Source organism: Pseudoliparis swirei, chromosome 11 (genome assembly GCF_029220125.1).
Source record: "Pseudoliparis swirei isolate HS2019 ecotype Mariana Trench chromosome 11, NWPU_hadal_v1, whole genome shotgun sequence".
In the NCBI taxonomy this organism is placed as follows: domain Eukaryota; kingdom Metazoa; phylum Chordata; class Actinopteri; order Perciformes; family Liparidae; genus Pseudoliparis; species Pseudoliparis swirei.
The window spans coordinates 24,103,708-24,130,945 of record NC_079398.1 but is presented as its reverse complement, the minus strand read 5'-3'; the positions used below and the strand labels follow the sequence as shown (position 1 = coordinate 24,130,945).

Here is a 27,238-nt window from a genome sequence, read left to right as displayed (position 1 = left end):
CCTACTCCAGCCAACACCTTCCCTGCACTTCGTCCCTAAACATACTAATGGTGTGTATGTACTTGGATGTCATTACACTTCTTGCTTTCAGCGGTAATGAAAAGCTGAAGAGGGGCACACTTGGGTGAACCCAAATGGTTTAATTACATTACGGTGGCTTTATTGTACAAATCTAAATCCCAGTGTTAACTTGAACACGTTGCTGTAACACGATGCATTCCATGTGTTCTTTGTTTTTCAGATGCAGCGCCTGTATGAGCGCTACCTGCGTGCCGAGAGCTTCAGGAAGGCGCTGGTCTACCAGAAGCGTTACCTGCTGCTGCTCCTGGGTGGTTTCCAGGAGTGCGAGCAGGCCACGCTGTGCCTCATCGCCCACATGGGGGCGCGGCCGTCGCCGCCCATCGCCCGGAACAGACCCCTCGGGCGATTTAGGGCCGCCGTTCTAGTCGTTATTGCCGTGTCAAGGTAGCGAGCGGGAAGAGTTTGCACGCCGGCTCGGCCTCGTCGACGGACACGACTGATCGCGCTTTGTTTTCAGGATGAGGTTCCTGACCAGGAAATGGCAGAGAGCGATCAGAAGACTCTCCGTATCGGGGACCGTCAACGGGCACACGGGTCAGAACGGTCAGAACGGTCAGAACGGTCAGAACGGTCAGAACGGTCAGAACGGTGAGCACATTGGATGTGACTGTGTGAGTGTGACTGTGTGTGTGACTGTGTGTGTGACTGTGTGTGTGACTGTGTGTGTGACTGTGTGTGTGACTGTGTGTGTGACTGTGTGTGTGACTGTGTGTGTGACTGTGTGTGTGTGACTGTGTGTGTGTGACAGTGTGTGTGACAGTGTGTGTGACAGTGTGTGTGACAGTGTGTGTGTGTGTGTGTGTGTGTGTGTGTGTGACTGTGTGTGTGACTGTGTGTGTGACTGTGTGTGTGTGACTGTGTGTGTGTGTGACAGTGTGTGTGTGTGTGTGTGTGTGTGTGTGTGTGACTGCGTGTGTGACAGTGTGTGTGACTCCGTGTGTTTGTGTGTTAAATTGCAATGTCACATACACACACTGCATTTTGCACACTGTCTATATTTAATATTTTTGTATTTGATTTGATTTGTCATTGGTGTTGTGTGTTGTGTATGCATGTGTGTTGTATATGTACATATATGTTTTGTATTTTACTTTGTATACTTCTATATCTTTCATCCCTGTTTTTATGTTTTGTTTTTTATTCTTGTGTGTTTGGTTTATTGGTGCTGCTACTGTTACGACAAATTTCCCCTTGGAAAGTATATATCTATCTATCTCTTACAGGGCCGAAAGCAGAAGTTCTAAAGCAACAGCCGAGATTACATTTTGACACGCCGCCCAACAGAGACGCCGTGTCGGCTCTCGTTCCACCCAAAACGTCTCCCTTCAGGTTGGGCTCATCCTAAACGTGACATCGTTCAGTGGACGTCTTCACGATTATTTTTATGGTATTACGGTCATTTTTCATCAGTGAGATGTTCTCCTCCCTTCAGGGTTTGCACCTCTCTAGACTCTGAGCCTTCAGGAGCAACGTCCCAGGATCCAGAGCGGTCTCTGACGGAGTACATCCAACATCTGGAGAAGGTCCAGCAACGCTTGGTGGGAGTAAGACCAGGTGAACGGCATTAAGTAGAAGGAAGATGACGCAGTTTAATTGTGTTTAATGACGTTTTAAAAAGCTGTCACAGATGTGGCGCTCACTGGACGCACAGGGTGTCAGGGGAACTGAGTCCATTCATCGGACGTGGGATTGGGGCTCCTCCTGGTTTCAGTCATGCACTGTCGTCCATGTTTGTGTTTACAATAAATCAGTGATTGGGTCTGAGCAGCGTACAGTTAAGTTAGGAATTATACTGCTGATGGTACGCACAGATTTTAAGGCATCCCACTCTAAAACAGCCAAATTATTAAGCACAACCTCTTGGGTTCTGAGTCCCTAATTGTAATCGTAGAGAGTGATTTCACACTGGGAGATGTTAAGGGCACTGGGTTTATGTTTTATAGCTCTTATGCCGAGATCAGACCACGCATCACATATCTGACCGCTGATGGCTCAAATGAATAATACAACATTAAAAAGCGCTCTTTCCTCTTTTAGTGACATAGCAGAATACATCAGAGCCGCTCACAACTTTTACACCATGCTCTGTGACACACAGAGGAGCACGACAAGCATTACACCAAATGGAGGTGACGTCATCAGCTGCAAGAATAAAGACAGAGCCCACTGAATGTTTTCACTCCATACTTCATGCACACTAGGATTGCCTAATTGAACACTATATTAATACACATCTTGTGTAGTCTGATCCCTGCATTAGATGCTTGTCTCCTAATTTTGGTTTTCCAGGAAGTGTTTTTGTCCAGTAATTGGAAAGATATTCACAGAACCACGCTACTGGTTACAGAGTTCATTACAAGACGAGTAATTATACCAAAAACTGACCTGACAGTTCTTGCAAAACAGCATTTATTAAACTCCACCAAACCTGTGTGCTCTATCATCTCCCAACCTAGTAACCAAGACTAATTTAGTCCCGCCCCCTAAAGAGGAGAGGAGGATACAGGCAGCCTGTTCCCCTGATATGATTGGTTATCGGCAGCGCTGGCTGCAGGAGAATAGGACGTGGCTGTACCTGAGCTGCTTGTCGCCACTTTACCTGAATGGTCCAGGTGAGTGTGAGTGTAAAATACTCACTCCACCAAATGTCAAAGCAGCATAATGCACGTCTGACACCGGGTGCTTTTATTCATTCACTGGGTGCACGAGATGAGCGGTGGGAGGTCCGGCCTGAAAGATATATGCAAACCTGCTTTTGCGATATTTACTGAGGTGTAAATGTACTTGCTTGTTAAAGATTTAGAAAAGGTTCTTTGATGGTAGTTTGTGTGTATTGTATGCGTCTGGATACTGATCACCTTACGTTGTTGTTTTTGTGTGCTCTCTTAGGTTCGTCTGGTTTCCAGCCCGGCCCGAAGTTATCCGACCACTGAATGTATGAACGTCTGCGGTCTGCACATCGTTCCAAAACTGTAGAAAAATCAAATGTGTAGAAAGGAATTATTGTGATTAATTTTTGAAAGACGTGATTTTATAATTGCATAAATTATTTTTGCATATTTTTCTATTCTATGTACGCTAGTATTTTTAAGGTCATCTTGCGATGTTGCAAAAACAGATGATTTTTCTTTATTTTAAATATTGTTTATTTTTCTATTGATGTCTTTATATCCCATTGTGCTTGTAAATAGGACTGATGTTCATTTTACATGCGTCCAAATTTGCACCGATTTTTTTTCTCCTTTTTTCTGGAAATCCATGATTAACATTATTGCATAAAGATGAACCATATTTGTTTTTTGTATTTATGTTTCTACCATAAAGTTGATTAATATTTTTAATGTGTTTACAAACCAAAGAGACTGGCTTTATTTTATTTCGCCTCCATTAATTATATCCTGGGGTATCTGTCACTTGCGCTATGAAAGTTCTTCAAAAAACTATTCAAATGTAAGGCTCCAAGCAGTTAAAGTTTAATGAGTCCTGATATGATAAAGCCCCCAAAAAGGCAATTACATTGGCAGAATAATAATGAACAGGACTGTTTCAAGGGGCCTTCGTTGGCCCGAGGCTGTCGATGCGTGAACCCCGATTAGATGTTTGCTTGTCATGTGCTCTTTATTAAAGTAACCTTAATACAGGATAATCAATTTAAACATGCATGCTACTTTAAGAAAATAATAGCCTGATGGTTACAATAATAAAACAGGAAAAGAAGACAAACAAAAAAATGTACAAGTAGCATGATAAATCCACCAATACTCTGGTATATCAGATGTATGAAATGGTTAGTCAAAGTGAAAGTTGCATTTATAAAAAATGATAATTCCCATTTTGGCACTTGCAAATGACATAATGGGAAATAATTAACATACATTGTCTAATTTGTACTCATTTTTTTAAAGGTTTCATTAGACTATACTAGATATTTAGAAATATATTCGTTTTTTTAGTTAAGCCATAATTTGTGTTTTAATATTGACTTCCTATTTTATTACACATGTTAGGAATTAAAATGTCGAACCCTAGACCCTTTGCATTTTTTATTTTCTAGCGAGTTATGTAACCGGTTAATCCACATCTTTGAATGTCAGCAGCAGCCAGTAGTCTGACCTGCCACCGTCTCGCTCTCCATCAGGGGTTCGCTTGTTTATGAAGCCGGCAGAAGCCGCTTGTGATGTTCCTCCCATTTATCGGATCTATTCCAATGAGTTTAGAGCTCCGCCCACACGTTTCCGTCGGCGTTTAAAACGTTCGCACCACGTGAGACATCAACACAGGAAGTGGGGGTGCGTGAGTGTCCACTGAAGGGAATACTGATCATGGGTGGGAGAGCACCGATTAGAGTACTGTTCACGTTCTTAAAGGACACAGGGGTTTATTATAGGATACAATTAAATGGTAGGGACGAGGGTTAATATTTTATTTTATATATTTTATTTTATATTTTTTGTTTTGTTTTGGGGGTAAAGCGTCAACCGACAGATTAATAGTCCAGAAGGTGGCGGTAATGCACCAATTATATGGATGCCAACCGCCGTTAAAAAAAGAAGAAGAAGAAGCGTCAACACGGAATGACGCACATCCTTGGCGCACAGCGCTGCTAACGCTAAGCAAAGCCAACGGCAGGCTGCGCGTGTCGTAGGTCTCGCTGTATGACGTCTTATCCGCGGTTAAATAGTCCTGGACCGCGTAGAAGGCCTCGCTAACATCGTCGCGTATCTGTCTGGGATGTATGGATGGATAGTTGACGGAATATCGTCGCTGTTTGAGCCCGTTACGGGGCCAAAGCCCACCGACTGGCCCGGGAACGGGAACGGTAACGTTGACGACGAGGGACCCGCGCGAGCTGGCGAGCGAGCGCGAGCGCGAGCGCGACTGCAGGAGAACCACAGCAGAGCCGCGAAAAGGAACTACCAGAGGTCTGTTGTTGGGGATTAAAGAGCATTTCTGTGCCCTTTCGATGTGTTCACTGATACTAGTGACTCCGTTTTACCGCCTTGGTTATTTATTGTTTTTACTTGACGTTAATCGAGTCACAACAATGAAGATATTGGCTATAACATTAGGTTATTTAAGGTTACAATATAGCGCAGAAACAGAATAGTCAGTCATAACATGAAACACCGAGATAATATATTTTATATTGGTTGATTACGACATTTCTACAAGCACAAACAACCACCAAGTGTTTGGATTTCACCCAAATGACATGTCACACGCCAACGCATTCTGATAGATGATACGAATGCAGTCAAATATACCAGAAGTTATAATGTTTTTTATCTAAGTATAATGTTTATTCAAACCACATTTCGAGAAACATTTAATCAACTTCATGGTGTTTACTCTATTTAGTCTAACCGTATTGCTATAGACTAAAATGGGTTATTTTGGAGGATGTAGTTCATGGTACAGTTGAATTGTATTGAGACGTTTTTTAATGTGTCACCCCAATTTAGATCAGAGAGATCTAAAAATACATGCAGATACATTTCCCATTGGCAGGAACATTATTGACGACTCTTTTGGTTTTTGCGTAATGATGAAGATATTCCACAAAAACACCAAACAAACTCTCAAAAGTGAAGGATTTCCTGCTTTTCTCTGTTGCATAATGATGAAACTGAATTTTTTCATAAGATGTTTGAAGACGTCACTTTGGACTCCATCATAGTTTCCCAGACTGTGAGACAAACCTGACGGGTTACTCAATAAAGACACGCATTAGTTGGAGGCAGGTGTACCTAAATATATATACAATTTGGGCACAAATTGAAGCTAATCCAAATCTGTCATCACTTTGTTGATATTATGTTATGGAGTCAGAAATATTGGGATATTGTTAGTATCCTTCATGTTAAACACATTTTTTCTCGTTACAGTGTTGATGTTGCAGACGGTGTTTGCCAGAGTGACCAGTTGGAGGTGAAGAGACGGAGGCGAGGTTTGTTCAAGAGACCGATTATTCTCATATTAATTCCCAAAGTCTCCCTCAAATGAAGACTTGTTAATTTGGGGTGTGCTGTGTGTCAGATGTAGTCGTCAGCTTTGTGAAGAAGACGGTGGCCGGGGTAGCAAACCTGCTCAGGCTGCGCAACCCGCTGACGACCAGGTGTGACGACCCCAGACATTATGAAGACGCGCAGGTTTGAGCTCCGACTCTTCGTCACACGCATGTGTACATTTTAAGTTTACAGGGGAATTAAAGTTTGATCCACGCTGATGGCCAGCAGGCCTCCAGGAAGTCAGCGTTCAATCAATATCCCTCTAGCTATTATTACCTTCGCATTGAAAATGCGGAAGGTAATGTTTTGATCGCCGTGTATTTATTTGTATGCGTGTTACTCGCATAACACAAAAAATATTGAACCGAATCGCATGAAATTTGGTGGGATGATTGGTTATTATCCGGGGACCATTTGATTAGATTTTAGGATCAACTGGGCCGAAGGTCAAGGTCAAGGTCATAAAAAGGTCAACATCTTCTTTTTACCATAGCGTAGTCAATTTGTGTCCAATTGGCATGCAACTAATGCCAAAATGTTCATAATTCAATGCCCAATCTTGTGATATGCGAAGGTATGCGCTCTACCGAGTGCCCATTCTAGTTTAAGTCATTACCTTAAAAGTGGTAGAAGGCAATAATGGCCAAATCCAGAGTTAAGTCCATGCTGCCATTAATGTGAATGAGTCCGTGTGAATGCTCGTGTTCTTGCTCTTTCAGCCCTTGAAAGTGGACCGTTGAGTAACTTTCATAGGAACCCACAGTAGCCCTCCTCCAACAGCGTATCCAGCTCTCTTCACACGTCCATGATGCATGACTGCTGAAATGTTCCGTCCATCTTGTCATCGTCCTGTTCTCGCTCTGTAAATTCTTCCTGGGTCACCAGAATTGAACGGTTCTGAATAGATGTGTGTTGCATCCAAGATCCACTGAGGACACATTTGGAAATGTTGCTGTATGTAGTCCAGTAGGAACAAAATTGCTGCAGACAAAACCGTCTCGAATTGTTAAACGTCCACCTAACTCGCATGTCTCGTTTTTATTGCTCCAGCCTGTTACTCTGATGGGGATAGATGAGCTCCACACCTCTAGGCTGAACAGTACCGAGTGGAGAATGAGTAAGTGAAGACCGCTATCATTGCAGGAGGAGAATGATCTGTTGACTGTATGTCTGTCTCTTTGTTTCATCCACACTCTTCTCTGAGTGGTCCTCTTACCCTGCTGCCGATTGGCATGTGCTTGCATGTGTTGTTTGTCCTCAGGTAAACCAGTAGTCGTTGTGAATGAGCGGAGTGGGAAGAATCCCTTTCAGAGCTCCTCGTCTCCTTTAATGAGGAAATACAGGCACGTCCAGTTCCCTTCACTCATCCAATATGCTGTAAATATACCCACACGGCTGTATAACCATCAAACGCTTCTTTACTAATGCACATAACCTTTTTGAATCCAGCGGGGCGGGGCTGTCTGCAGGGCTCCCCGACAGGGGGAAGGACCGGGAGAGGAGAGGCTCCCTGCAGCTGCTGCCCTCCAGACCTGCTGTGAGGGTGGGAACCGCCAACCCCGATCCAGCCTGTAACGGCGCTGCTCACCACCGCTGCTACAAGCCCAGTCTGACTGTGGAAGAGGTAAGACGGTCTGTCGGTTTTATTTGTTGAGTATGTATGTCACTGCCAGACTGTGTACAAAGTTTATTTTCAATACATGAGTGTAAATATGATTTGAGATGTTTGTAAGTTCACGGTACAAAAGGCTAAAAAAGGGATTAAAGGAAGATGTATTTCTGTTGTAGGAGTAAATTATGGAATAATGTTGAAATGGATGTAAGAATGGTTTAACTCCTTTTTGGTTTTCAAGGGAATTATTTATAAAACAATTCTTGAGTTATAAATGTAATTAAAAACGTATTAATATGGAAGATGTATGTGGTAGTATATATAAATATATAAATTGTTTTCTTTTTTTATTGTTTTTGTTTTGTTTTTTTGTTTTCTTTATTTTTATTTTTTTTTCTGATTTATTTTTATTTCAATTTATGATAGGAATTTATAAGCATTTTTTGCTTCTACCTATACCTTTTCAGTTTTTCTCTTTTGTATATTATATAGGATAATATTGTATTTGATTGACTGAATAAAATACACAAACAAACAATATATGGATACTTTATAAAAAGGCGTTGTTTGTACAATTTAGAAGTCTTAAAAATAACGACTGATGCAAAAAAAATGTAGCTTGAAAAAATCTGATTATGTCCTTGCGGTTGGTATATATTATTTAACATAAAATGCAATAACAATCTTGATGAGGATCCCGTAAGTATATTTTATGAGGGGGGAAATTGGCCCAAGATTTTTGAATGGTATTCACCACTAATCAAGCTTTCTTTACCACATGGCTTTGTCAGTTCTCGTATATTTGGGATCTTCCTTTAGGCCATAAAGCAGAACAATAAGGAGCACTACAGGCGCTTGCTGGAGATGGTGTCGGAACGGTACAGCAAAAGCCAACCACTACCTTTCAACCAAACGAAACCGCACGAGTGAGTACAACCCATTATTCACGTGGAGTATTTACATATTTCATCGAGGTCCATTTAACAACATAACGTAGGACGTGATCTCGTATCCCTTTCTCCTTTTCCTCCCAGGGAGTTGCTGTCACAGGTTGATCACAAAACTGCTGCTTCAGGAAAAGCCTTTGAATCCGTGTCCAGGAAGACGGGATACACGGGTGAGGCGCCTCAGAGACGTTGATCTGTAAATATACTTTGTTTTATGTCATGTCTTTTGAGTTTTATTTGTAAAATTAAGTTATAATTGGATCCAACTTGTTGTTTAAAATTATTATTTTTATAGATTTAAACAATTCCTCAAATAAATAGAATAAATAGTTTTCACATCACCGTTGAAATAATCCGCCCGAGTAATAAACATGTTCCAGTGAATCTACCCTGATCAACCGGCACTTGTCTTTTTGAACAGCTTCCTCAAATATGTTCACGTGGAGAAATGCATCTGCACCCAAGGACAGGTTAGTGTAGTAAGTCTGAGTCTACTAGAGTCTATATATATATATGTGTGTGATGTATATTGATTAATTCTGCATGTTGTACGAACCTATGTTTGATTTTAATTTCCAGGTGGGGGAGCTTGACCTTCAGTAAAACCTTCAGTGGAGCCCTTGAGGACGCGAAGCCTGTTCGATGTGCAACGGTAGTCATTTATCGCCCTCGTTCACGGCGTGTGGAAGCAGCCTTTAATCGTGATAACCGGTGGAAACGGCAGTTCGTTACTTCTCTCTCTCTCTCTCTCGTATGTCGACCTGCGTTGCAGCAGAAACCGGCCGCCGATTTGGACCTTTCTACAGAAGTAGCGACTCGCCTCAATCTCGTGGACAGAGAGACTCCTGATGTCAGTCGCCCGGACGCACACATGGCATACGCCTGGCACGGCGACGAGGACACGCCCAGGCTGACCAAGGTGAGGGGACCGGGAGTGCGGCGGCGTCCCGCGTTGAAGAAATCACGCCTGCGACGTCTTTGTATTCAATGCATTTGCTGTCTTCGTGTCCAGGAGATGGCGGCGGAGGTGAGCTGCGCTCTGGCGCACAGCGATCCCAACCGTGTTCTCAGTGCCGCCTTCAAACTACGCATCACGCAGAGAGACCTGGCCACGGTGCAGGAGGGTGGCTGGATCAACGATGAGGCAGGTACTCGGGAGTCAGCGGGACTCTTCAAGCCGGACACGCTCCCCGTTCGTAGGACAGTCGTTTGTTCGACCGACGGGGCCGTTCAGCTGAACAGCTCAGGCCCTCGGCCCACTCGCGACCTTCGTGATCGTTATCGCGTCTGGTCTTTTGTCTCCATGCACCGCGAGAACATTTGGCAAGTAAACCCATTGATGGTCTACATATGCTCTCCTAGTTCCAGTCTCCCCCCCTCTTCCCACACTCAAAGAAATGACTCATTGGATGAACTCAATTAAAGTGTTGGCAGGTTTTCCATCCAATAATTATATGCAACTCCAACTCAAATTTAGCACATCAGTGCAATAAAATGTAATTTAGTTAGTACAACTCATTTGTATCGAATACATCTAAAATAAAATAACGATATTCATTAAATTAAATTAATTTGTGTTTGTCCAACTCAAAATATAAATTGGAAATTAAATATTCTATTCCATACCGCTCATCCTCATTGGGGTCACGGGGCGCTGGAGCCGACCCCAGCTGACATTGGGCGAAGGCGGGGTCACCTGGACAGGTCAGAGGTCATCCAGGGCTCACATAGAGACAGACAACCATTCACACTCACATTCACACCTACGGGACATTTAGAGATCAATTAACCTGACTGCATGTCTTTGGGCTGTGGGAGGAAGCCGGAGAACCCGGAGGGAACCCACGCTGCCACGGGGAGAACATGCAAACTCCGTCACAGAGACGTGTTTCTGGTGTGAACAGTCAGGCGACCGTTTCAGGAACTATTGACGTAGCTCGCCGCTTTTGGGCTACTCCTCCACCCAGTGAGATCCTGGAGTTTGATCTTATTCGGGTTCAGCCTTAGAATGTGTAACGGCGACTTACAACGCCCTCTATCACCCCATGTCCTTCAATGAGTAAAGAAGCAGCCCTGTTTTCTTGGTTAAAAATATGAGATAAAAAGTCTTAAAATCACATTTAAGAATGTTTTTTAAATGTTTTCCGTTGTGCCTCGTCTGTTTCACTTACCAAGGTGATTAACTTCTACCTGTCCCTGGTCATGGAGCGATGTTCCAGTGAAGCAGCAGGGTTGAAAATCTACTCGTTTAGCACCTTCTTCTTCCCGAAGCTGCGAGGCGGGGGCGGCGGGCCGGCTGGAGGATACCCAGCTGTGAAGCGCTGGACCAAGGCTGTCGACCTTTTCCTCTACGACCTCGTCCTGGTCCCGCTGCACCTGGGCGTCCACTGGGCCATGGCGGTGAGTCAGAACCACACTGATTATAGATGTGTTATTAGCCATGTCAAATCCTCCTTTTTATTTGTAGATTCTTGTCAGTGCCTTGAGTGCTTTAACGGTTTTTGCGATAGAATCGGATAAACTAGAATTGATTATTTTGTCACTATAATTATATAATTATTTCCTTTTTTGTTGATATTCAAGAACATAAGAAACACAAAATCCAATTGGGTTGATTATCGGGCTGCAACGAACAATTATTCTGATAATTGATTAATCTGTTGATTATTTTTTTCGATTAATCGGATAAAAAAACAAAAGTAATTTTCAACCCTTTATTCAAAACAGGGTTTGTACGGTCATGGAAAACCTGGAAAAGTCATGGAATTTTTAAATGGCTATTTCCAGGCCTGGAGAAGTAATAAAAAATAAAAAAATCCCAACATTTTTGGAAAAGTAATGCACATTTTTTATATTCAAATGTTTATATACACGGTATGCTTTGGAATTCTCATTGTTAGTTTAAATACTACATCTTCTCACTTTTTCATGTATACACAGAGTTTTCACAAATAGTTTAATCATGGACGTTTGGTTTAAAGTCCTGGAAAGGTCCGCGACTTATTGAGCGCCGTAATAATCGCGTGACACAACGAATCGATAATGAAATTCGTTGCCAACTATTTTAATCATCGATTTTTATCAATTTTATCGATTCGTTGTTGCAGCCCTAGTTGATTATGCAGCGTATTTAAATGTTTTCCTTCCCTCTTTCTCCTTCCAGGTAATTGATTTCAAGTCGAGGACAGTGATGTCATATGACTCGATGGGACAGAGACACGATGACGTCTGTAGTCTTTTACTGTGAGTCCTCATTGGGTTCTTAAGCTTTGGTTATCGGGCCTTTTCCAAAGGACACTTTATATTCTTGCACGATTCCTCATCAATATTCTCCTTTTCCAGACTCTACCTTAAAGAGGAGCACCGATCAAAGAGAGGCAGAGAGCTCGACAGCCCCAAGTGGACTGTTGGAAGCTTGCGGGCCACTGTAAGTCAAACGGAGATGAAGGACTCGACACTAAATGGAATATTTAGACTTTTACTGTGTGTTTAATGTGTTGTTCACTGCTCATGCCTCTAGGAGATTCCCCAGCAGAGAAATGGCAGTGACTGCGGCATTTTTGTCTGTAAATATGCTGACTATATCGCAAAAGGAAGGCCTCTCACCTTTAAACAGGTGAACACTTTATATTCACCTCACACAGTAACACTTTTTCAAATGTAATTGTGTTATGAACTCAAAGTAATATGTCCCTCTGTCTACAGTGCCACATGCCTCTCTTCAGGAAACTGATGATTTGGGAAATCCTCAATCAGAAACTGCAATAGAGGATCAAAACAATCTAAAAGAGCAACAGGGACTCTCTCCATGGAGTAACGTCTGTGTACAGTAACGACACGGGGAAAGAAAAGCGTGGCTGGGCCAATGAAGTGGACTCAACCGACTGGAATCTAACTCACTGTTGCAGTTCTGGTCTGGAGAAATGATAACACGAGTCTTAAAAAGAACATATTGACACTTTGTAATCTCTGAGTTGTAATTGGAGACATTACTGGGAAGGAAGAATGTGTATGTATTGCAAAAGCTTTGGCACTACTGATTGGCTTTTTTTTTTAGTGACTTTTTTTGACTCTTGGTTCTTCTGTTTGAAGTTCTGCCTGAAGTGCCTTCAGCCCTTTTAACACTGAGCTCAACTTGGAGCACGCTTTTGCATATTTGGGCAAATCGCTTGGTCACATACAACTCAAAAGCCTGGCTCATGATTTGTTGGATTGGATTGTTGCAGTGCTATTTTCCCAACTAACTACTATGCTATTTAGTTATTAATTTCAATTTCTGTGAAATATACAATACAAATCTAAATGCCTCCTTTCCAGTCCCCTTTTGAGAGAAATCCTGCATGGTTGAATGCCTGTTGTATATTTTTGTTGTGATTATTGATGACTTTACTGGATAAGAAAGGGTTTGGGGATATGTTTGTCATGTTTTTCTCTTTGAGTAGAGCATTAAAAGTTGTCTTCCCACATGTAATTTAAGGCACTGTCCCTTCTGTGAATCTTTCCCATGAGCTTATTGCAGGAGGCTACTTAGGCCTATGACTTCCAGTATAGTATACTGCATCGCAACCTACTGTACGCACACGCATGTCTGAGTTCATGCTTTAAAAATGTGATTCCTTTTTTTCTGGAATAAAGTGCTACTTTTTTTTTTTTTAATGGATTTTTATATATTACATTACTCCATCAGTGGCTACTAGAGGCTTGAGTGTGAGCTCAAATCTATATTACAATAAATGATCACCTTTACATTGCAAATGCGCAATTATTTTGTTGCTATTACAACTTCTAAGAATCATTAAAACAAGGGGCCATAAACTTGCAATTAAAGGGAGCGTCTCTGTATTTCATACAATATTATACAAGTTACAACAGTATTTATATTTGTGCATAACCATTTCTTACGTAGTGTGCCGGTGTTGATTCTTGTTTGCCGAGATCTGCAAATAGTTATTTATAATTCTTTGTTAAAGAATTGATCATGTACATTTTCATAAATAGTCAATAAGAAACGGACATGTATTTAAATACAGTTAAACTAACAAGCCAGAGGGGGAAGCGCAGAAGTAAAAGATCTCCGTCAAATGGAAAGATGAATGCAGACACTAAGGCACAACACTATTGTGTGATTAAAATCATCATAGGCAATGCATGCCTTTTTGTTGGAACAGTATTAAAGTTTTAAGATACATTTGAAACCCTGACACTTGTGAATATAGAATTTGGCAAACATATTTACTACATGTATTTAATACACCCTTTACTCAAATGTTCTCTTATAGCTAAATAGGCCACATATAACATGTTCATAACATTAAATAATAATAAAATCTGTCTGATTTATAATTATTCTTCTGGAAAAATCATGATTTTCCTTCAATAACTTCCTGTAATGTGACCCAGCGGCTCAACGTCAACACGCAGACGGAATGTAGGAAACGTGGTGAAACGCATGTAAATTGTAATTTCTTGCTTTCAATGTAGAGGTGACCATTCAACAAATAGATTATTATTAAACTGAGTATTGTTTAGGCTATTTATTTCCTTCGCATTTTCAATGCGGAAGGTTATGTTTTGATCGGTGTATTTATTTATTTATTTATTTGTATGCGTGTTACTCGCATAACTCAAAAAGTTTTAAACCGAATCGCATGAAATTTGGTGGGATGATTGGTTATTATCCGGGGACTATTTGATTAGGTTTTGGGATCGATCGGGTCAAAGGTCAAGGTCAAGGTCACGAAAAGGTCAGAATCTTATTTTTACCATATTACCAATTTTTTATCCAATTGGCATGCAACTAATGCCAAAATGTGGCTGCGGCGAAGGTATGCGCTCTACCGAGTGCCCGTTCTAGTTCGGTTATGGTTTTCGATCTTATATTGTGAATTGTAGGCGATAATCGCGGATTTTATTTTGACAATCCCGAACCGGAAGTCGAATGTTTAGCTTTCCTGACATCGTCAGAGAGTTGCGGGCTAGCTAGCTCGTGCCGAGCCGAGCCAACATTTGCTGTGCGTTAAATATTTAGCAGGCGATAACATTGCACCGGTCGTCAGTCCGTTCACAGCGTGCTTTGTGCTGCCGCCTCGTAACAGTAACATGAGCGACACCGTGAAAGAGTTCAGGGAGCAGGTGAGTTGCGATGAGAAGTTGAGGTAGCAGTTTGAAACGTGTAGCTAGCGCAGGCGTTAGCGCCAGCTGCGCTCTGCGGGTCGGTTAGCGGCCGTACTCTTTGATAATAGGCCTCGCACTTGAGTTGAATGTGTTCAATGTCGCGTTTACCCGAGTAACGTTAACCGGGAGAGCACCGAGCGTTCAGAAGATATCAACAACAATAACAGTGACGTCACGGGATGTAGCTACAAACTGCGCTTTATTTGCTGACTTGTTACGTACCGTGCTAAACTATTGACGTATTAATTTCCAGTTCATATTAAATATTGATGTATTACAATTCAATATGTAACGTTCAGATGTATATATTATATACTATTATATAGTAATGTAGGACAATTCAAGCTAACATAGACGTGTGACGTTATTCAGCGAATGTCTTTTATTTGTGTACCTTTTTGGCTCTTACAGAAACCAACTTTCCTTATCACCCTTGTTTGTTCTTTGTTAAGGTTGAGGTTGGAAGAAAGAAAAAGGCGGAAGACGTGTCAGATGTGAAGTTGTTATTATTTGGCCCTGATGGTGTTGATGCATGCTAATGTGTTGGATGCTGAACAGAAGCTATCAAGATCTGTCCCCACTACTACTAGTGTTGTCATGGCAGATGGTAAATGGGGGAAGAGGAGGAAAAAGAAGTCATTAAGTCAAACAGAAGAAAGAAGAAATGAAGGGTTGTTTTGAAGTTAAAGAAGTTATGAAGTTAAGATCAGAAGTTTACCAGGGTATGATTGATTTCCTCACAGCCTGCTATGCTTCTCTTTTTCATCCTGTTTCTTTCTCTTAAGCATGAGCATTTTGTTTTCTTTCTCTCTATAAGAAACATCACTGGTCAATCCCTCCAAACCTTCTAGTTTTAATTTTCGTGCAATCTGTCTTTCAGCTAAATTACATACTATATGATTTCCTTCTGCATTGTTATGTATGACCTCTTATAAACACATTCCTTAAAAGAGTAGTGAAAAATCTGTGATGAAATGTCATGAACTCTCACTGAGGGTGGAATGTAGAGGTCAACGCTGTCACCTCCTCGCCCTTTATTTGGCACGCAATTGTCTGTAGAGTGTTTTTTATTTGAGTGTCTGGTCTGTCCAGGACTCGCGGCCTGGTTCTAGGAGTGCGTCCCCTCGGGGTTCTGCAATATCCACCAGCCGCTCACCGGCAGGCTCAAAAGATGGCTCCCGACGCTCCAGGTCGAGATCCAGATCCAAATCCAAATCTAGGTGAGATTGGTTTTGTTTACATGTGCATGTGAAGGTGGTGTTTTCAAAGTCAGGGGGGGTATGTGGACTCGTGCACTAGATTTGTACAGCTTTTTGTGCATGAAACACAAGTACAGGGTTCGTACGGTCATGGAAAACCTGGAAAAGTCATGGAATTTTAAAATGGTCATTTCCAGGCCTGGAAAAGTCATGGAAAAAACTTAAATCATAAACGTTTTGGAAAAGTAATGGAAATTTGTTATAATCTACGCCGAGTTTGAAATATTTATTATGTTTTTTAAAGAAAGACGCTCAAAATACAAGCCGGCATTTTCTAAATTTGTCATGTTTATACCGAAATTCCAGTTTGGTCATGGAAATTTGGTTTAAAGTCCTGGAAATCCATCGGTCAAAATGTGTAAGAACCCTGCAAGTAAATGACACGCTCTGATTTAAGTTCACGTCCACCCCCAGGTCCCGTTCCCATCGAAGCTCACGCAGGCATCATTCCCGCTCTCGTTCCCGCTCCCACCGACGCCATTCCAGGAGCCGATCTCGTAGCTGGGAGTATCGCCGGCACAGGAGCCATAGCCGTTCCCCAATGTCAAATCGTCGGAGACACATTGGCAACAGGGTATATATATATATTTATATTTAATGCTTCCTAAACATGCTAGAGTTGGGCTTCCCTTAGGACTTAGAGTTTATGAAATTGAAATTTGAATGAGGGATTTACCTTTTAACATATTTCATCTTCATGAACTCAGCCTCTTCAGTGGTTTTCATTGTCTAGATTTAACAATTTTATATTGACTTAGTACTTTAACCAGATCATGTGTGAAAGCCCTTTATGGTGTCCAATCTTTAGGAGTTCCATCTCTTGTCAGATACCCAGGTGCTGATTCGCTTCAGAATAGGAGAAGTTATTGCAGCGATGTGACGGTCATTTGGCCACAATATGTTGACACTCCTCTCTTTCCTCAGGCCAACCCAGACCCACACAACTGCCTGGGTGTGTTTGGACTGAGTCTGTACACCACGGAGAGAGATCTGAGGGAGGTGTTCTCTAAATACGGCCCTTTGACTCACGTCAACATTGTGTACGACCAGCAGTCGCGTCGCTCAAGAGGCTTTGCCTTTGTCTACTTTGAAAACTGTGACGACTCCAAGGAGGTACGGAAGAGAAGACGAATTCGACATTTTTATAATGTTGACTGCCCGCCACACATTACACAGCAAATCCTTTTTTTATTCCGTTTTATTCCGTTTTCGCCATTAAGTAAACGGCTGTGAAACACCGGGCTCTGATAACATATGATGGATGGTTGTCATTCCTCTTTTGACAGCCTTCTGTGTAAATGAGACATGAAGTGTGTTTACTAAGGGAGAGAACAGTCTGTAAGTCCCGTCCAGACGAGTCGACGCGAGCAGCGACACCATCATATAAGTGGATTATGTGTGGGTTGAATATGCGGTCGACAGACCATGTTGGACACGTGTATCTGTATAAAGAGGAGATTTGACTGAAGTCTGTGCAACGCTGTGGATTTATGACTACATGAAAACTATTTATGCATTTTATTAGATTAAAAACAAATGCCCGACTTCTCACTGTTGTTGTGGGTTTTAGGCCAAGGAGCGTGCCAATGGGATGGAGCTCGATGGCCGAAGGATCCGAGTGGATTTCTCCATCACAAAACGGGCCCACACACCCACTCCTGGAATCTACATGGGACGTCCCACATAGTGAGTGTCTCTTAACCCTACAGCTACGGTTTTAGGGACATTTCTTTAGAAATGTGTGTGTGGTATTTTACGAGGTGTCGCCAACTTTTCTTCTGTGTGTGTTACAGTGGTGGCGGTGGGAGCGGCGAAGGGGGAGGAGGCGGGGGAGGAGGCGGGGGGGGAGGAGGTAGCGGCAGCGGTGGCAGCAGTAACGGTGGTTCATCGCGACGCGCCTCGAGGGACTATGAGAGGAGCTACGACAGAGGCTGTGACAGAAGTTACGATCGTGACTATGAGCGCTATGACGACAGAGAGTACAGATCATACAAGTGAGTGGTTTTCCCGTAGCCTGTCATTAGTCTACGATTAATGATTTTTTGGTTAATTGAGACCGTTTATTCTTTTTAAACTAGTATTTAAAGATCAAAAGTAATGACTGAAATGATGGAGTCTTTAAAATAAAATGTCAAATTCGACTTTTAGTTTTTATGACTAATCTGTATCATTACATAATCCTAACGTCCTAAAGAGAAGTGTCAAGGTTTTGTTTCCCCCCCCCTCACAGACGCAGATCTCCATCTCCTTACAGCAGGGGGTACCGCTCTCGATCCCGGTCACGGTCCTACTCACCACGTATGTGGAAATCATTTTTCTTTAATTATACCGCTTGGGTATATTTGCATATTTAGAGATTATATGAAATTCTGGTGTTGATGTAACTTTCACAAATACTTTGTCTTCGTAAAAGTTTCATTTATCCACCAAAAAACTAACAAATCATGCTTGTATTCTTGTTGATAAAAATGATTTCTGACGCCTAATCCTCCACCCTGTCCCCCCCCACAGGTCACTACTGAGCAGTAAGAAAAGAAGGCAACTGCTTCAGTGATATTGTTCAGATGCTTTCTTTTCCTTGACTTTTTATGTTTGGTTTTTTTTGCTTTGTTTTTAGAGAATGAATATGGTTTTGAAGGTCTAAATAAAATGGTCCCAGAAATTCAGTCTGTCTAAGAACCACAAACTCTGTGAATTTTTCATAACCAAATTTCTAGGCAAACTTGTGAGAAACTAAAATTTTAGAAAATAGATATGTGTAAACAGGCAACTTTGGATCACATAAAAAAAATCCTAACAGTAAAACCTTTTAGGTGGTTTATTCTCTGCTCGACAAGTTTGGTTTTTATACAAGAAGGATGTTCTTTGGTATATTATGATTTCTCATTTTGCTCTTCATATGTAGCCTTCAAGATCCCAGTTTGCGTTTAATGTTTTAAAGACCATCTTTCTATTTATTTGTGTGTTTTTCGGATGTAAGTATGTTTTTGGGGTGTTGTACATACACAAAAAGATACTTCTGTCTGTTGTTTAGTGACAGTTTGTAGTAAACTGTGATGGCCACATCGCACCGTGGTTTTAGATGCAGGAATGCTGCAAGTATTGTTGCAGGTGTTGTTCCATGAACTTCCATCAAAACAGTTTGAGTTATTTGGTGTGTTTTTTTCGTAACAGAAATAAAAATATGACTGCTTAGTCTTTGCATGTTCATTCATTCAAGGGATCGTCAATAATGAAGCCCTGTGTTGTCGCAGTTAGAATTTTTGACAGAATTGGGTATTTTAACATTAAATCAAATGTATATTCAGTCTATCCTGGATACATAAAACAATATAGTTACATTCCTAAAAAATGTTGGGAATATAAATTCTGCGTAAATCGGATTGTTCACTACCTTGAGATCACCAATGCACTTTCTGTAATGCCGTGTCAACGTCCCATAGAACACTTGCTTTCTGTTTTGGCTGCAGTTAGACAGTTTGAATTTATGACAAATATACAATATATGTTCGGCAATTCTAAAAGGTTGTTTAAACTACACAATAACAAATTGGCGTAGTTCTAAATTATCAATTGAACATGTGATATTATTTTGTCTTTTGATATTTCTGAGGTCAAGAATAAACGTAAGCATAAATTATTAAAGCAATGAAGTTGAGATGTTCGTTAGAGAAAGAAAATCCATGAAAAGGAGTGAATTGTAGAGAAATATGTGCTAAAATGAAAAGTTCCAGCACAGCTGCCTGTAATTTACAGTATTTTGCCATCAACTGTTTCCGAATAAACTTAATTCTCAAACTTTAATTGTTCTAAACCCTATCATGTTATGCATTGGTTGTATATGCATGTCTTTGAACGCCTCCATCACCACGGAGAGATTGGCAGTAAACTGCAAAAATGTATACCCCACTATTTGTAAATGTCAAATAATATACAAATAGTATACAAATAATTCAGGTAAACATTTGCAGCATATACAGAACATATGTCTGAAAAATGATAAACATACATGCAAATAATAAAAGATTAAAGGACAATTGTGGTATATATATATACTAATATATATACAAAACAAAGCATATCAGAGGGAAAAAATATCTTTTTCAAATAGGGTTTAACTTGTTTGTAGTTCAATTCGAAGAGAAAGAGTTATAACGTAAGAATGAACTAGAACATTTATTTTTATTTAAGAAGAATGGAGCATGCAAACTAATTAAATTAATCAAACGCTCAAAAGCCCTGTCATCCGGATTTGCAGAATAAAATATAAAATAATAAAATATATTTGAGGTTGAAAGAATAAAACCAGTTCGGGGCTGTTCCAGGCCTGTAAAGAAGATACGTGATATTTCACAACCTAAAAATAAAACACGTAACTGTATACAGTCAGAACACTGTTCAGCTGACGTAACGTTCCAGAACTCTCTCGACCAATCACAGAGCGCGCTCGGTTAAACACTTCCGGTTTCCTCTGCCCCTTGCCTTTCCACCGGAGCGGCTGCTGCGTGCAGAGTGAACACCACGGAGACCGTTGGCTAAAAAAAGACATTAAGGTACTAAAAAAGTACTTCCCCCCCCCAGATAAATTGCGTGAGGGCTATTTATAAATACTGGCACAAGCAAGCAGCAATATTTGTTGAGTCAAAGCTTCGGGCTAACAGGTAGCTCGGGGGCTCAGTGAGCGGCTAGCTTACGTTAGCATGCTGTGTGATCGTATGACGAGCCAGGCGGTGGCTGCAGCGGCGGAAACACGTCATGCAGCCAGTTGAACAGGAATGAGCGACTTGTTGATAAATGTCCTGACTTAACTTTCAACGAGACCGAGATGTTGTTATGTTACGAATAAGCCTGGCGTTGGTGACATATTCTGGGTAATGGTGTATCCAACTTGTGCCTCTCGCAGATGCCCCCCAAAAAGACAGAAGCCCCCAAAGAGCCCACTCTCATTGGACGATTTGGAACCTCGCTGAAGATCGGGATCGTGGGATTACCTAATGTTGGGTAAGTTCAATATAACGAATACAAGCTGAGCAGTTTTCTGTTGTTGCTGTGTGAGTGAATTGACATATTCATCACGTAGGGTCCATTATTGCACTGCTGTTGACACTCTCCTCTGTCGACGTAGGAAATCCACCTTCTTCAATGTGCTGACCAAAAGCCAAGCTGCTGCAGAGAACTTCCCATTCTGCACAATCGACCCAAATGAGAGCAGGGTCCCTGTGCCCGATGAGCGCTACGACTTCCTCTGCCAATACCACAGACCACTCAGGTGCGTGTTCTGTCCGTAGTACTTATTGTGTTTGTGTGTTTTATGTTCACTGTATGCACCTACACACCAGAACAAATTCCAGGTAGGTGTAAACCTACTTGGCAATAAATACGATTCTGATTCTGACAGCTGGTTTTTTGTGTTTTTACCTTCGCATTGAAAATGCAGAAGGTTATGTTTTGATCGCCGTGTATTTATTTATTTGTATGCGTGTTATTCGCATAACACAAAAAGTATTAAACCGAATCTCATGAATTTGGTGGGATGATTGGTTATTATCCGGGGACCATTTGATTAGATTTTGGGATCGATCGGGTCAAAGGTCAAGGTCATGAAAAGGTCAACATCTTCTTTTTACCATAGCGCGGTCAATTTTTATCCAATTGGCATGCAACTAACGCCAAAATGTTCAGAATTCAATGCCCAATCTTGTGATATGCGAAGGTATGCGCTCTACCGAGTGCCCGTTCTAGTTTTCCATGGATTTCTCTCTTCAACAATCCGTGACTGGCTGCGTTGTCTCTTCAGTAAGGTCCCAGCGTTTCTCAGCGTCGTGGACATTGCCGGTCTGGTGAAGGGAGCTCACGCGGGGCAGGGACTGGGGAACGCCTTCCTCTCCCACATCAGTGCCTGTGATGGCATCTTCCACATGACCCGTGAGTTGTCGATACTTCTGCCTGCAGCTCCTCTCTAGTAACAACTTACGAGGTGGGACAGGTGTGAGGAGGGCAAGTTTCACCAAGCTTATTTTAAGAGGTCACTCATGCTGTGTTTGTGGACCAGACAAGATGATATATTCTGTTCTATAGCAAGCATTCTCACCTTTATACTTTGTGGTAATGAGTTTCTAACTATGAAGTATCAAAAGATAGCATTGAATGTCTGGTAAAACTTTTTTGTTGTCAGATCTGATAGTTCCCGATATTATACACTTTTGGATTATTTCATTAAGCGTTGGACTGATATGGCTGCTTTTAATTTAGACAACTTTTAACATTGAGAACCTAAATTAATGGAATTAATTAATTTGTAGGGAAACGTGTACATATCTAAAAGTACGGTATAAATTAAATATCGTTTGGGTTTCAGTTCTCAAACTGAAAGTATAAGAACATTTAAACAACATCCAGTCCAAGATAGAATAATATTATAATAATTCTAAATTATAATAATATCAGTTTGTAAGTTTCTAGCTTCAGGAAATACTTGCGTGGTCTCACAAAGCGACTGAACTGCTCTGGCTTTTGGAATAACAAGGTTGTTACTACTTGTTATCGGCTGACTTCACCTGTCGACGCTTGTGTTTTTCAGGTGCGTTCGACGATGAGGATATTATCCACGTGGAGGGTAACGTCGACCCAGTGAGGGACATCGAGATCATCCACGAAGAGCTGCGACTAAAGGACGAGGAAACGATTCCTCTAATCCTCGACAAACTGGAGAAAGCTGCCATCAGAGGAGGGGACAAAAGACTCAAACCCGAACATGTAAGTATGTGTTTATGTTTTGTGTTCCCCTGTTTCACATCTGTGTCACTGCATCACAAAGGGGGAATAAAGAAGATGATAACCTGTAATCCGTCTGCTGACTTCCTTTAATCTGCTGCTTCTTGCTGCAGGAGATCATGTTGAAGGTAAAGAACTGGATATCGGAGGAGAAGAAACACATCAGATTTTACCCTGACTGGAACGACAAAGAGGTAATGATGTGTGTGTGTGTGTGGTGTTAGTCATGTGTGTCTGAGTGTTTGGTCTGATAGGGCTGTACCCAATAACATTATTGACCTTCAATGCTTATCGTGAGGCTTTAAATGTCTTGTCATTCATTACCCTGAAAAAAGTGCTAAAAATAATCCTCAATTTGAAATAAAGTGATTTGTCGGATTATCTACGCTAGTCATTCTTTTAAATGTAATCACCTATTTTTAATGAATATAACTTGCTAGTGCCTCCATTTGTGTCCAGTGAGCAGATGAGCAATTAGTTGTTGACCACAGTGGAAGTTGTATTTGTTTAAAGGCCAAACAACAATGAATATCAGCTATTGCATCACAGGAGTCAGAAAATAATCCACGCAGTTACCACTGGAGTCTAATTCTACAAATAGTCTAATACTAATAATATTAGCGTCGTCGAATCTTTATCTGCATCTGTACAGATGTGCACAAATAACATAAATAACTAACCCTAGTGGTTGGTGTAACTGAGCCTTCGCTGTGGTCGGCTTGTGGTCATCAGTAGCGTTTGAGACTCTTGAACAAGATGTTTATTATCTCATTAGAAGAGCGTCCCCTCAGCTTTTGAGAACTAAACTGTTTCACAAGCTGTACCCTTTAAAACTCTCTCCACAGATTGAGGTGTTGAACAAATATCTGCTTCTGACATCCAAGCCCATGATCTACCTGGTCAATCTCTCAGAGAAGGACTACATCAGGAAGAAAAACAAGTGGTAGGTTTGCTTTCCCCGACCCAGTGAGCGTGACCTCCGTCTCCGTTGTTTGAGTGGGCCGCCATGTTCTGAACATTCAGAATAACTCCCGCCGGCTGTTCTTCTCAGGTTGGCGAAAATCAAGGAGTGGGTCGACGCTCACGACCCCGGGGCGCTGGTCATTCCCGTGAGTGGGTGTGTTGAGTCTAAAATGCAAGACATGGATGCGGAGGAGAAGGACAAGTACTGCACGGAGATGAAGACGCAGAGGTGAGCCGTGAACTCACGGAATCTCGTTAGTCGGGTGGAGAAATAGTAAAACTGACACTTGGGGCTCCAAATAACGATTATTATGTTTGTTGATTAATCTCTCAAGCATTATCATGATCAGTTGTTTGCAGATAATATCCATGTTATTAATTATTCCAGTGTTGTCTCTGCTGTGGCAAACAGACGTTGACTCAACTGACAATGAATAATTAAATAAAGCGATGCTCTTTTCTAATTCAGTTTTGAAGTAACTTATTCACAGCTGTGATGCTTTCATCATCAAATGCAGCTTGTTTTGAAGCTGTCAGCTCGAGCCGCTCCATCATGACTTCTCTCTCTGTTTCTAGTGTTCTGACCAAAATAATCAAAGCTGGCTACGCAGCACTGCAGCTGGAGTACTTCTTCACAGCCGGACCGGACGAGGTGCGAGCTTGGACCGTCAGGGTGAGTTCTGTGAAGTGAATAAATCTGTCTTTTAAGATCATTATTACCGTATGTCCGCAAAAGTCTGTGTTTTATTTAAAAATCCTCGTCATTGTTCTTTGAAAGTGTCATTTACTGTTGATTTATTTAAAGCAGATGCCATTCTCTGTAAAATTGTAATTTTCTCAAAACAACAAATCTATGGTTATGTGTTTTCTCTTTCTTACTAATTTACAATGAATTGATTGTGTTACTACACAATAATGGCCTGATGTAATGTTCAGTGATGTAAACCTCTTGGAAATCCACACCAAATTTGCAGATTTTTGGGATTGGAAGCAACGTTTTCTAGATTTGGACTTTTTTTACTATTTTATTATTTAGTGCGCACGTTTATAAAAAATAAAAATAAACCGTTGAAAGCGTAGCATCCGCTCTCCAGTTCCCTCCAGGTTAACACTGTTGGCTCTCTAGGCACCGCTCATGTTGCTCGCAGCGTTATCGCTAGCTGCCGGCTTTTGGGGTCGCTACACGTGTAAATAAGTTTTTTGTTCTCGAGTTATCTTCTTAATTTTCTGTGATTCTCCCCAACAGAAAGGGACCAAGTCTCCTCAAGCTGCAGGAAAGATCCACACTGACTTTGAGAAGGGCTTCATCATGGCAGAGGTGATGAAGTACAACGACTTCAAAGAGGAGGGCAGTGAAAATGCAGCTAAGGTTTGTTTTTGTAGAGCACAGAATGTCTGGCAATAATAAATGGGCTTTGCTTTCCTTGAATATAATCGAAGTTTGTTCTCTCTTGCAGGCCGCTGGGAAATACAGGCAACTGGGCAGGAACTACACGGTGGAGGACGGCGACATTATCTTTTTCAAATTCAACACACCCAGTGCACCTAAAAAGAAGCCATGAGAACACAAAATCACCAGAGGGAGAACTCAGAATACTGTTCAGTCGGGCCTCAAAGAGCGACACTGTGTGCTGGTTTTCATATTTATCTTTTAAAATTCAGAGGATCATCGGATCAGCAGTTATTTACTCAGCTGGTCTGATCTGGCACCTATTGGAATTATTCAATACAATTACATTTCCATACAAGCTTACATCCCTGCCTATAATATCTAGCATATTATGTACCAGTCAAATTTTTAAATTTTTTTAAAAACATATTCTAGCTTTCATGGTCATAAATAAGAATCGGTATAACTGGACTGAGGAATGTATCATTTCTGATTTGACTAGAAATAGCCAATTAAGAAACTAACAGAACAGTAAACTGCATATTTCTTTATACCTGATGCTGGCCGTGTGTTTTTAAGATGCATCAGATGCTCGGAGCGTGTCCCCTTTTCTCAATGCTTTTTGATAATTCAAGCAAGAATTGTTGTTGAATTGTATCTTTAAGATATTTGAGGCCTACAACAATAACAGTTTGCCTTTCTGTCATTATTCTACAATTACCTTCATGATGACCTCACATCATATCAAACCTCTTTATAACAGCCTGGCGTGATCAATCTGTAATTCAAATCTTATAACACACAAATGTTATAACCAGTGCCAGCATAAGTGATGGTATGTACAGCTTGTGGTGTTTGGTCCGGGTGCCTAATCGGCATAAAATGAGTAAATGCTGTTTTTTTCCTCTAATTAAAATGATGTCTTACTGTTTTCTTAGTTTATTTATCCCTTTTCCCCAAGTCAACTTTATTATGCTATTCACGATTACGCCATAATTTGGTAAACAATTATAAAAGTTTGACTGGTACTGTGTAAACTATTAAGATAAAATGAAAGCCTTCGCTCAGTGTAGCATTTCAGGACACGACTGCTTTATTTTGAGGGGAAGGATATTACTATTATTTTCGAGAGAGCAAAGCAGACGATGCAGGATGAGACCCCGATGGATCATGTTGTGATACCCTCTGCTTTTATTGACTTTGGTTTGGTTTGGAAACATCAAAACAGACGACATTCTGAACTCCACCCTGAGTCACGAGATCCGGCTTCAGTGTGAACCAGCTCTGACGATCATCTGGACCGCACGGCTTCGTGATGCTTCTCGTTTCACTGCCTCCACAGTGCGAATGTCTTTATTTTCAAGAGCGCCCCACAATCCCCTCATTTACCATCTTGTCGAAGGTTGAAAATCCTAACGGACCTACGGGAGCCAAGATATAACGAACATCATCCTCTCCAATATGCATGTGTCAATAAAAGGAGAAAATAAAATGTGTCGTTGCTTCGTCTTTCTATTTTTTGCTCATGTTTGAGGCTAAAGTCACAACATGAGGGAATGAATGGACTGCCATTGGAAAACAAACAAAATAAAATAGTAATGGCATCTATATTGTTTAAACACAATCACTTAATACATTGATATATATTGAATAACCCAATGTGTCTTTAATGATGCATTGATAAGCTTCAAGTAAGACAAATAACTCATCTCTTATTTAGTAATCACCCATTTGCTATTTCATTACATTTTCTCATTTAAATGTTAAATTGTTTTTTGTAATTGAATGTCAAAAGTAATTTTAAAAGAGGCATTATAATGTGCATATCTACTTGTGTCTGCCTGTTAAAAACTATCCACAAAACCCACCAGAAGCTATTCTGAAGCGTTATATCAGCAGATGGAGTTGCCATGGAAATGTTAAAATGTGTGACTTTTCTAAGATTACAGTCCGGATTGATGTTTGAATTATAACTCAGGGAAGACAATGAATGTGTGCTTTGAGTTCTCTGTTGTTGTCGGTTGTTTCTT

At 41.1% G+C, this 27,238-nt stretch overlaps 4 protein-coding genes across 9 annotated transcripts in view; all 4 read left to right on the top strand.

Annotated features, from left to right (window-relative positions):
- The window catches only part of pcnt (pericentrin), a 40,877-nt gene extending 37,438 nt beyond the window's left edge, over window positions 1–3,439 (top strand). Inside the window, exons 56-61 of one of the 2 annotated variants that reach the window (XM_056426058.1) lie at window positions 242–465; window positions 539–669; window positions 1,305–1,410; window positions 1,514–1,635; window positions 2,538–2,693; window positions 2,971–3,439. In XM_056426058.1, the coding sequence (XP_056282033.1) occupies window positions 242–465; window positions 539–669; window positions 1,305–1,410; window positions 1,514–1,635; window positions 2,538–2,693; window positions 2,971–3,014 (783 nt within the window). In that variant the 3' untranslated portion in view covers window positions 3,015–3,439. The remainder of the gene's footprint in view (window positions 1–241; window positions 466–538; window positions 670–1,304; window positions 1,411–1,513; window positions 1,636–2,537; window positions 2,694–2,970) is intronic. The other variant, XM_056426059.1, reaches the window with a different exon arrangement.
- A 1,071-nt stretch (window positions 3,440–4,510) lies between these two features.
- Window positions 4,511–13,124, top strand: senp2 (SUMO specific peptidase 2). Of its 2 annotated transcripts, none has more exons than XM_056427023.1 (17): window positions 4,511–5,003; window positions 5,967–6,028; window positions 6,118–6,230; window positions 7,140–7,206; window positions 7,351–7,432; window positions 7,539–7,713; window positions 8,521–8,627; window positions 8,736–8,818; window positions 9,070–9,118; window positions 9,228–9,300; window positions 9,424–9,567; window positions 9,661–9,792; window positions 10,824–11,048; window positions 11,812–11,891; window positions 11,991–12,075; window positions 12,169–12,264; window positions 12,354–13,124. In XM_056427023.1, exons 1-17 carry the CDS (start codon window positions 4,813–4,815, stop codon window positions 12,414–12,416), a joined length of 1,827 nt encoding a protein of 608 aa, XP_056282998.1. In that variant the 5' UTR covers window positions 4,511–4,812; the 3' UTR covers window positions 12,417–13,124. The 2 variants fall into 2 exon arrangements, with proteins under 2 accessions (XP_056282998.1, XP_056282997.1); XM_056427022.1 differs by having other exon boundaries at window positions 4,512–5,003; window positions 9,421–9,567.
- Window positions 13,125–14,604: 1,480 nt separating this feature from the next.
- On the top strand, window positions 14,605–19,276 carry LOC130201906 (transformer-2 protein homolog alpha-like). 4 transcript variants are annotated; one of them, XM_056427100.1, is made up of 9 exons: window positions 14,605–14,780; window positions 15,275–15,429; window positions 15,915–16,042; window positions 16,496–16,655; window positions 17,006–17,194; window positions 17,652–17,767; window positions 17,875–18,075; window positions 18,312–18,379; window positions 18,593–19,276. In XM_056427100.1, the coding sequence occupies exons 2-9, from the start codon at window positions 15,355–15,357 to the stop codon at window positions 18,601–18,603; spliced, it is 948 nt and encodes a 315-aa protein (XP_056283075.1). In that variant the 5' UTR covers window positions 14,605–14,780; window positions 15,275–15,354; the 3' UTR covers window positions 18,604–19,276. The 4 variants fall into 4 exon arrangements, with proteins under 4 accessions (XP_056283075.1, XP_056283076.1, XP_056283077.1 ...); XM_056427101.1 differs by lacking the exon at window positions 15,275–15,429; XM_056427102.1 differs by having other exon boundaries at window positions 14,605–15,429; window positions 17,944–18,075.
- Window positions 19,277–20,562: 1,286 nt separating this feature from the next.
- On the top strand, window positions 20,563–26,704 carry LOC130202006 (obg-like ATPase 1). The gene is made up of 11 exons (XM_056427270.1): window positions 20,563–20,634; window positions 20,985–21,082; window positions 21,207–21,350; window positions 21,879–22,006; window positions 22,662–22,837; window positions 22,969–23,049; window positions 23,701–23,798; window positions 23,907–24,047; window positions 24,395–24,491; window positions 25,065–25,187; window positions 25,276–26,704. Exons 2-11 carry the CDS (start codon window positions 20,985–20,987, stop codon window positions 25,378–25,380), a joined length of 1,191 nt encoding a protein of 396 aa, XP_056283245.1. The 5' UTR covers window positions 20,563–20,634; the 3' UTR covers window positions 25,381–26,704.
- Window positions 26,705–27,238: the final 534 nt, after the last annotated feature.

Excerpts from the sequence above, each read along its gene's own strand:
- senp2 (XM_056427022.1), top strand. The coding sequence starts at position 4,813 with ATGTATGGATGGATAGTTGACGGAATATCGTCGCTGTTTGAGCCCGTT. Across the intron at positions 11,049-11,811 it reads GCGTCCACTGGGCCATGGCG|GTAATTGATTTCAAGTCGAG; the intron begins GTGAGTCAGAAC and ends TTCTCCTTCCAG. Across the intron at positions 11,892-11,990 it reads GACGTCTGTAGTCTTTTACT|ACTCTACCTTAAAGAGGAGC; the intron begins GTGAGTCCTCAT and ends CTCCTTTTCCAG.
- LOC130201906 (XM_056427100.1), top strand. The coding sequence starts at position 15,355 with ATGCTAATGTGTTGGATGCTGAACAGAAGCTATCAAGATCTGTCCCCA. Across the intron at positions 15,430-15,914 it reads TAGTGTTGTCATGGCAGATG|GACTCGCGGCCTGGTTCTAG; the intron begins GTAAATGGGGGA and ends TGGTCTGTCCAG. Across the intron at positions 16,656-17,005 it reads GGAGACACATTGGCAACAGG|GCCAACCCAGACCCACACAA; the intron begins GTATATATATAT and ends CTCTTTCCTCAG.
- LOC130202006 (XM_056427270.1), top strand. The coding sequence starts at position 20,985 with ATGCCCCCCAAAAAGACAGAAGCCCCCAAAGAGCCCACTCTCATTGGA. Across the intron at positions 21,351-21,878 it reads CAATACCACAGACCACTCAG|TAAGGTCCCAGCGTTTCTCA; the intron begins GTGCGTGTTCTG and ends TTGTCTCTTCAG. Across the intron at positions 23,799-23,906 it reads ATCAGGAAGAAAAACAAGTG|GTTGGCGAAAATCAAGGAGT; the intron begins GTAGGTTTGCTT and ends TGTTCTTCTCAG.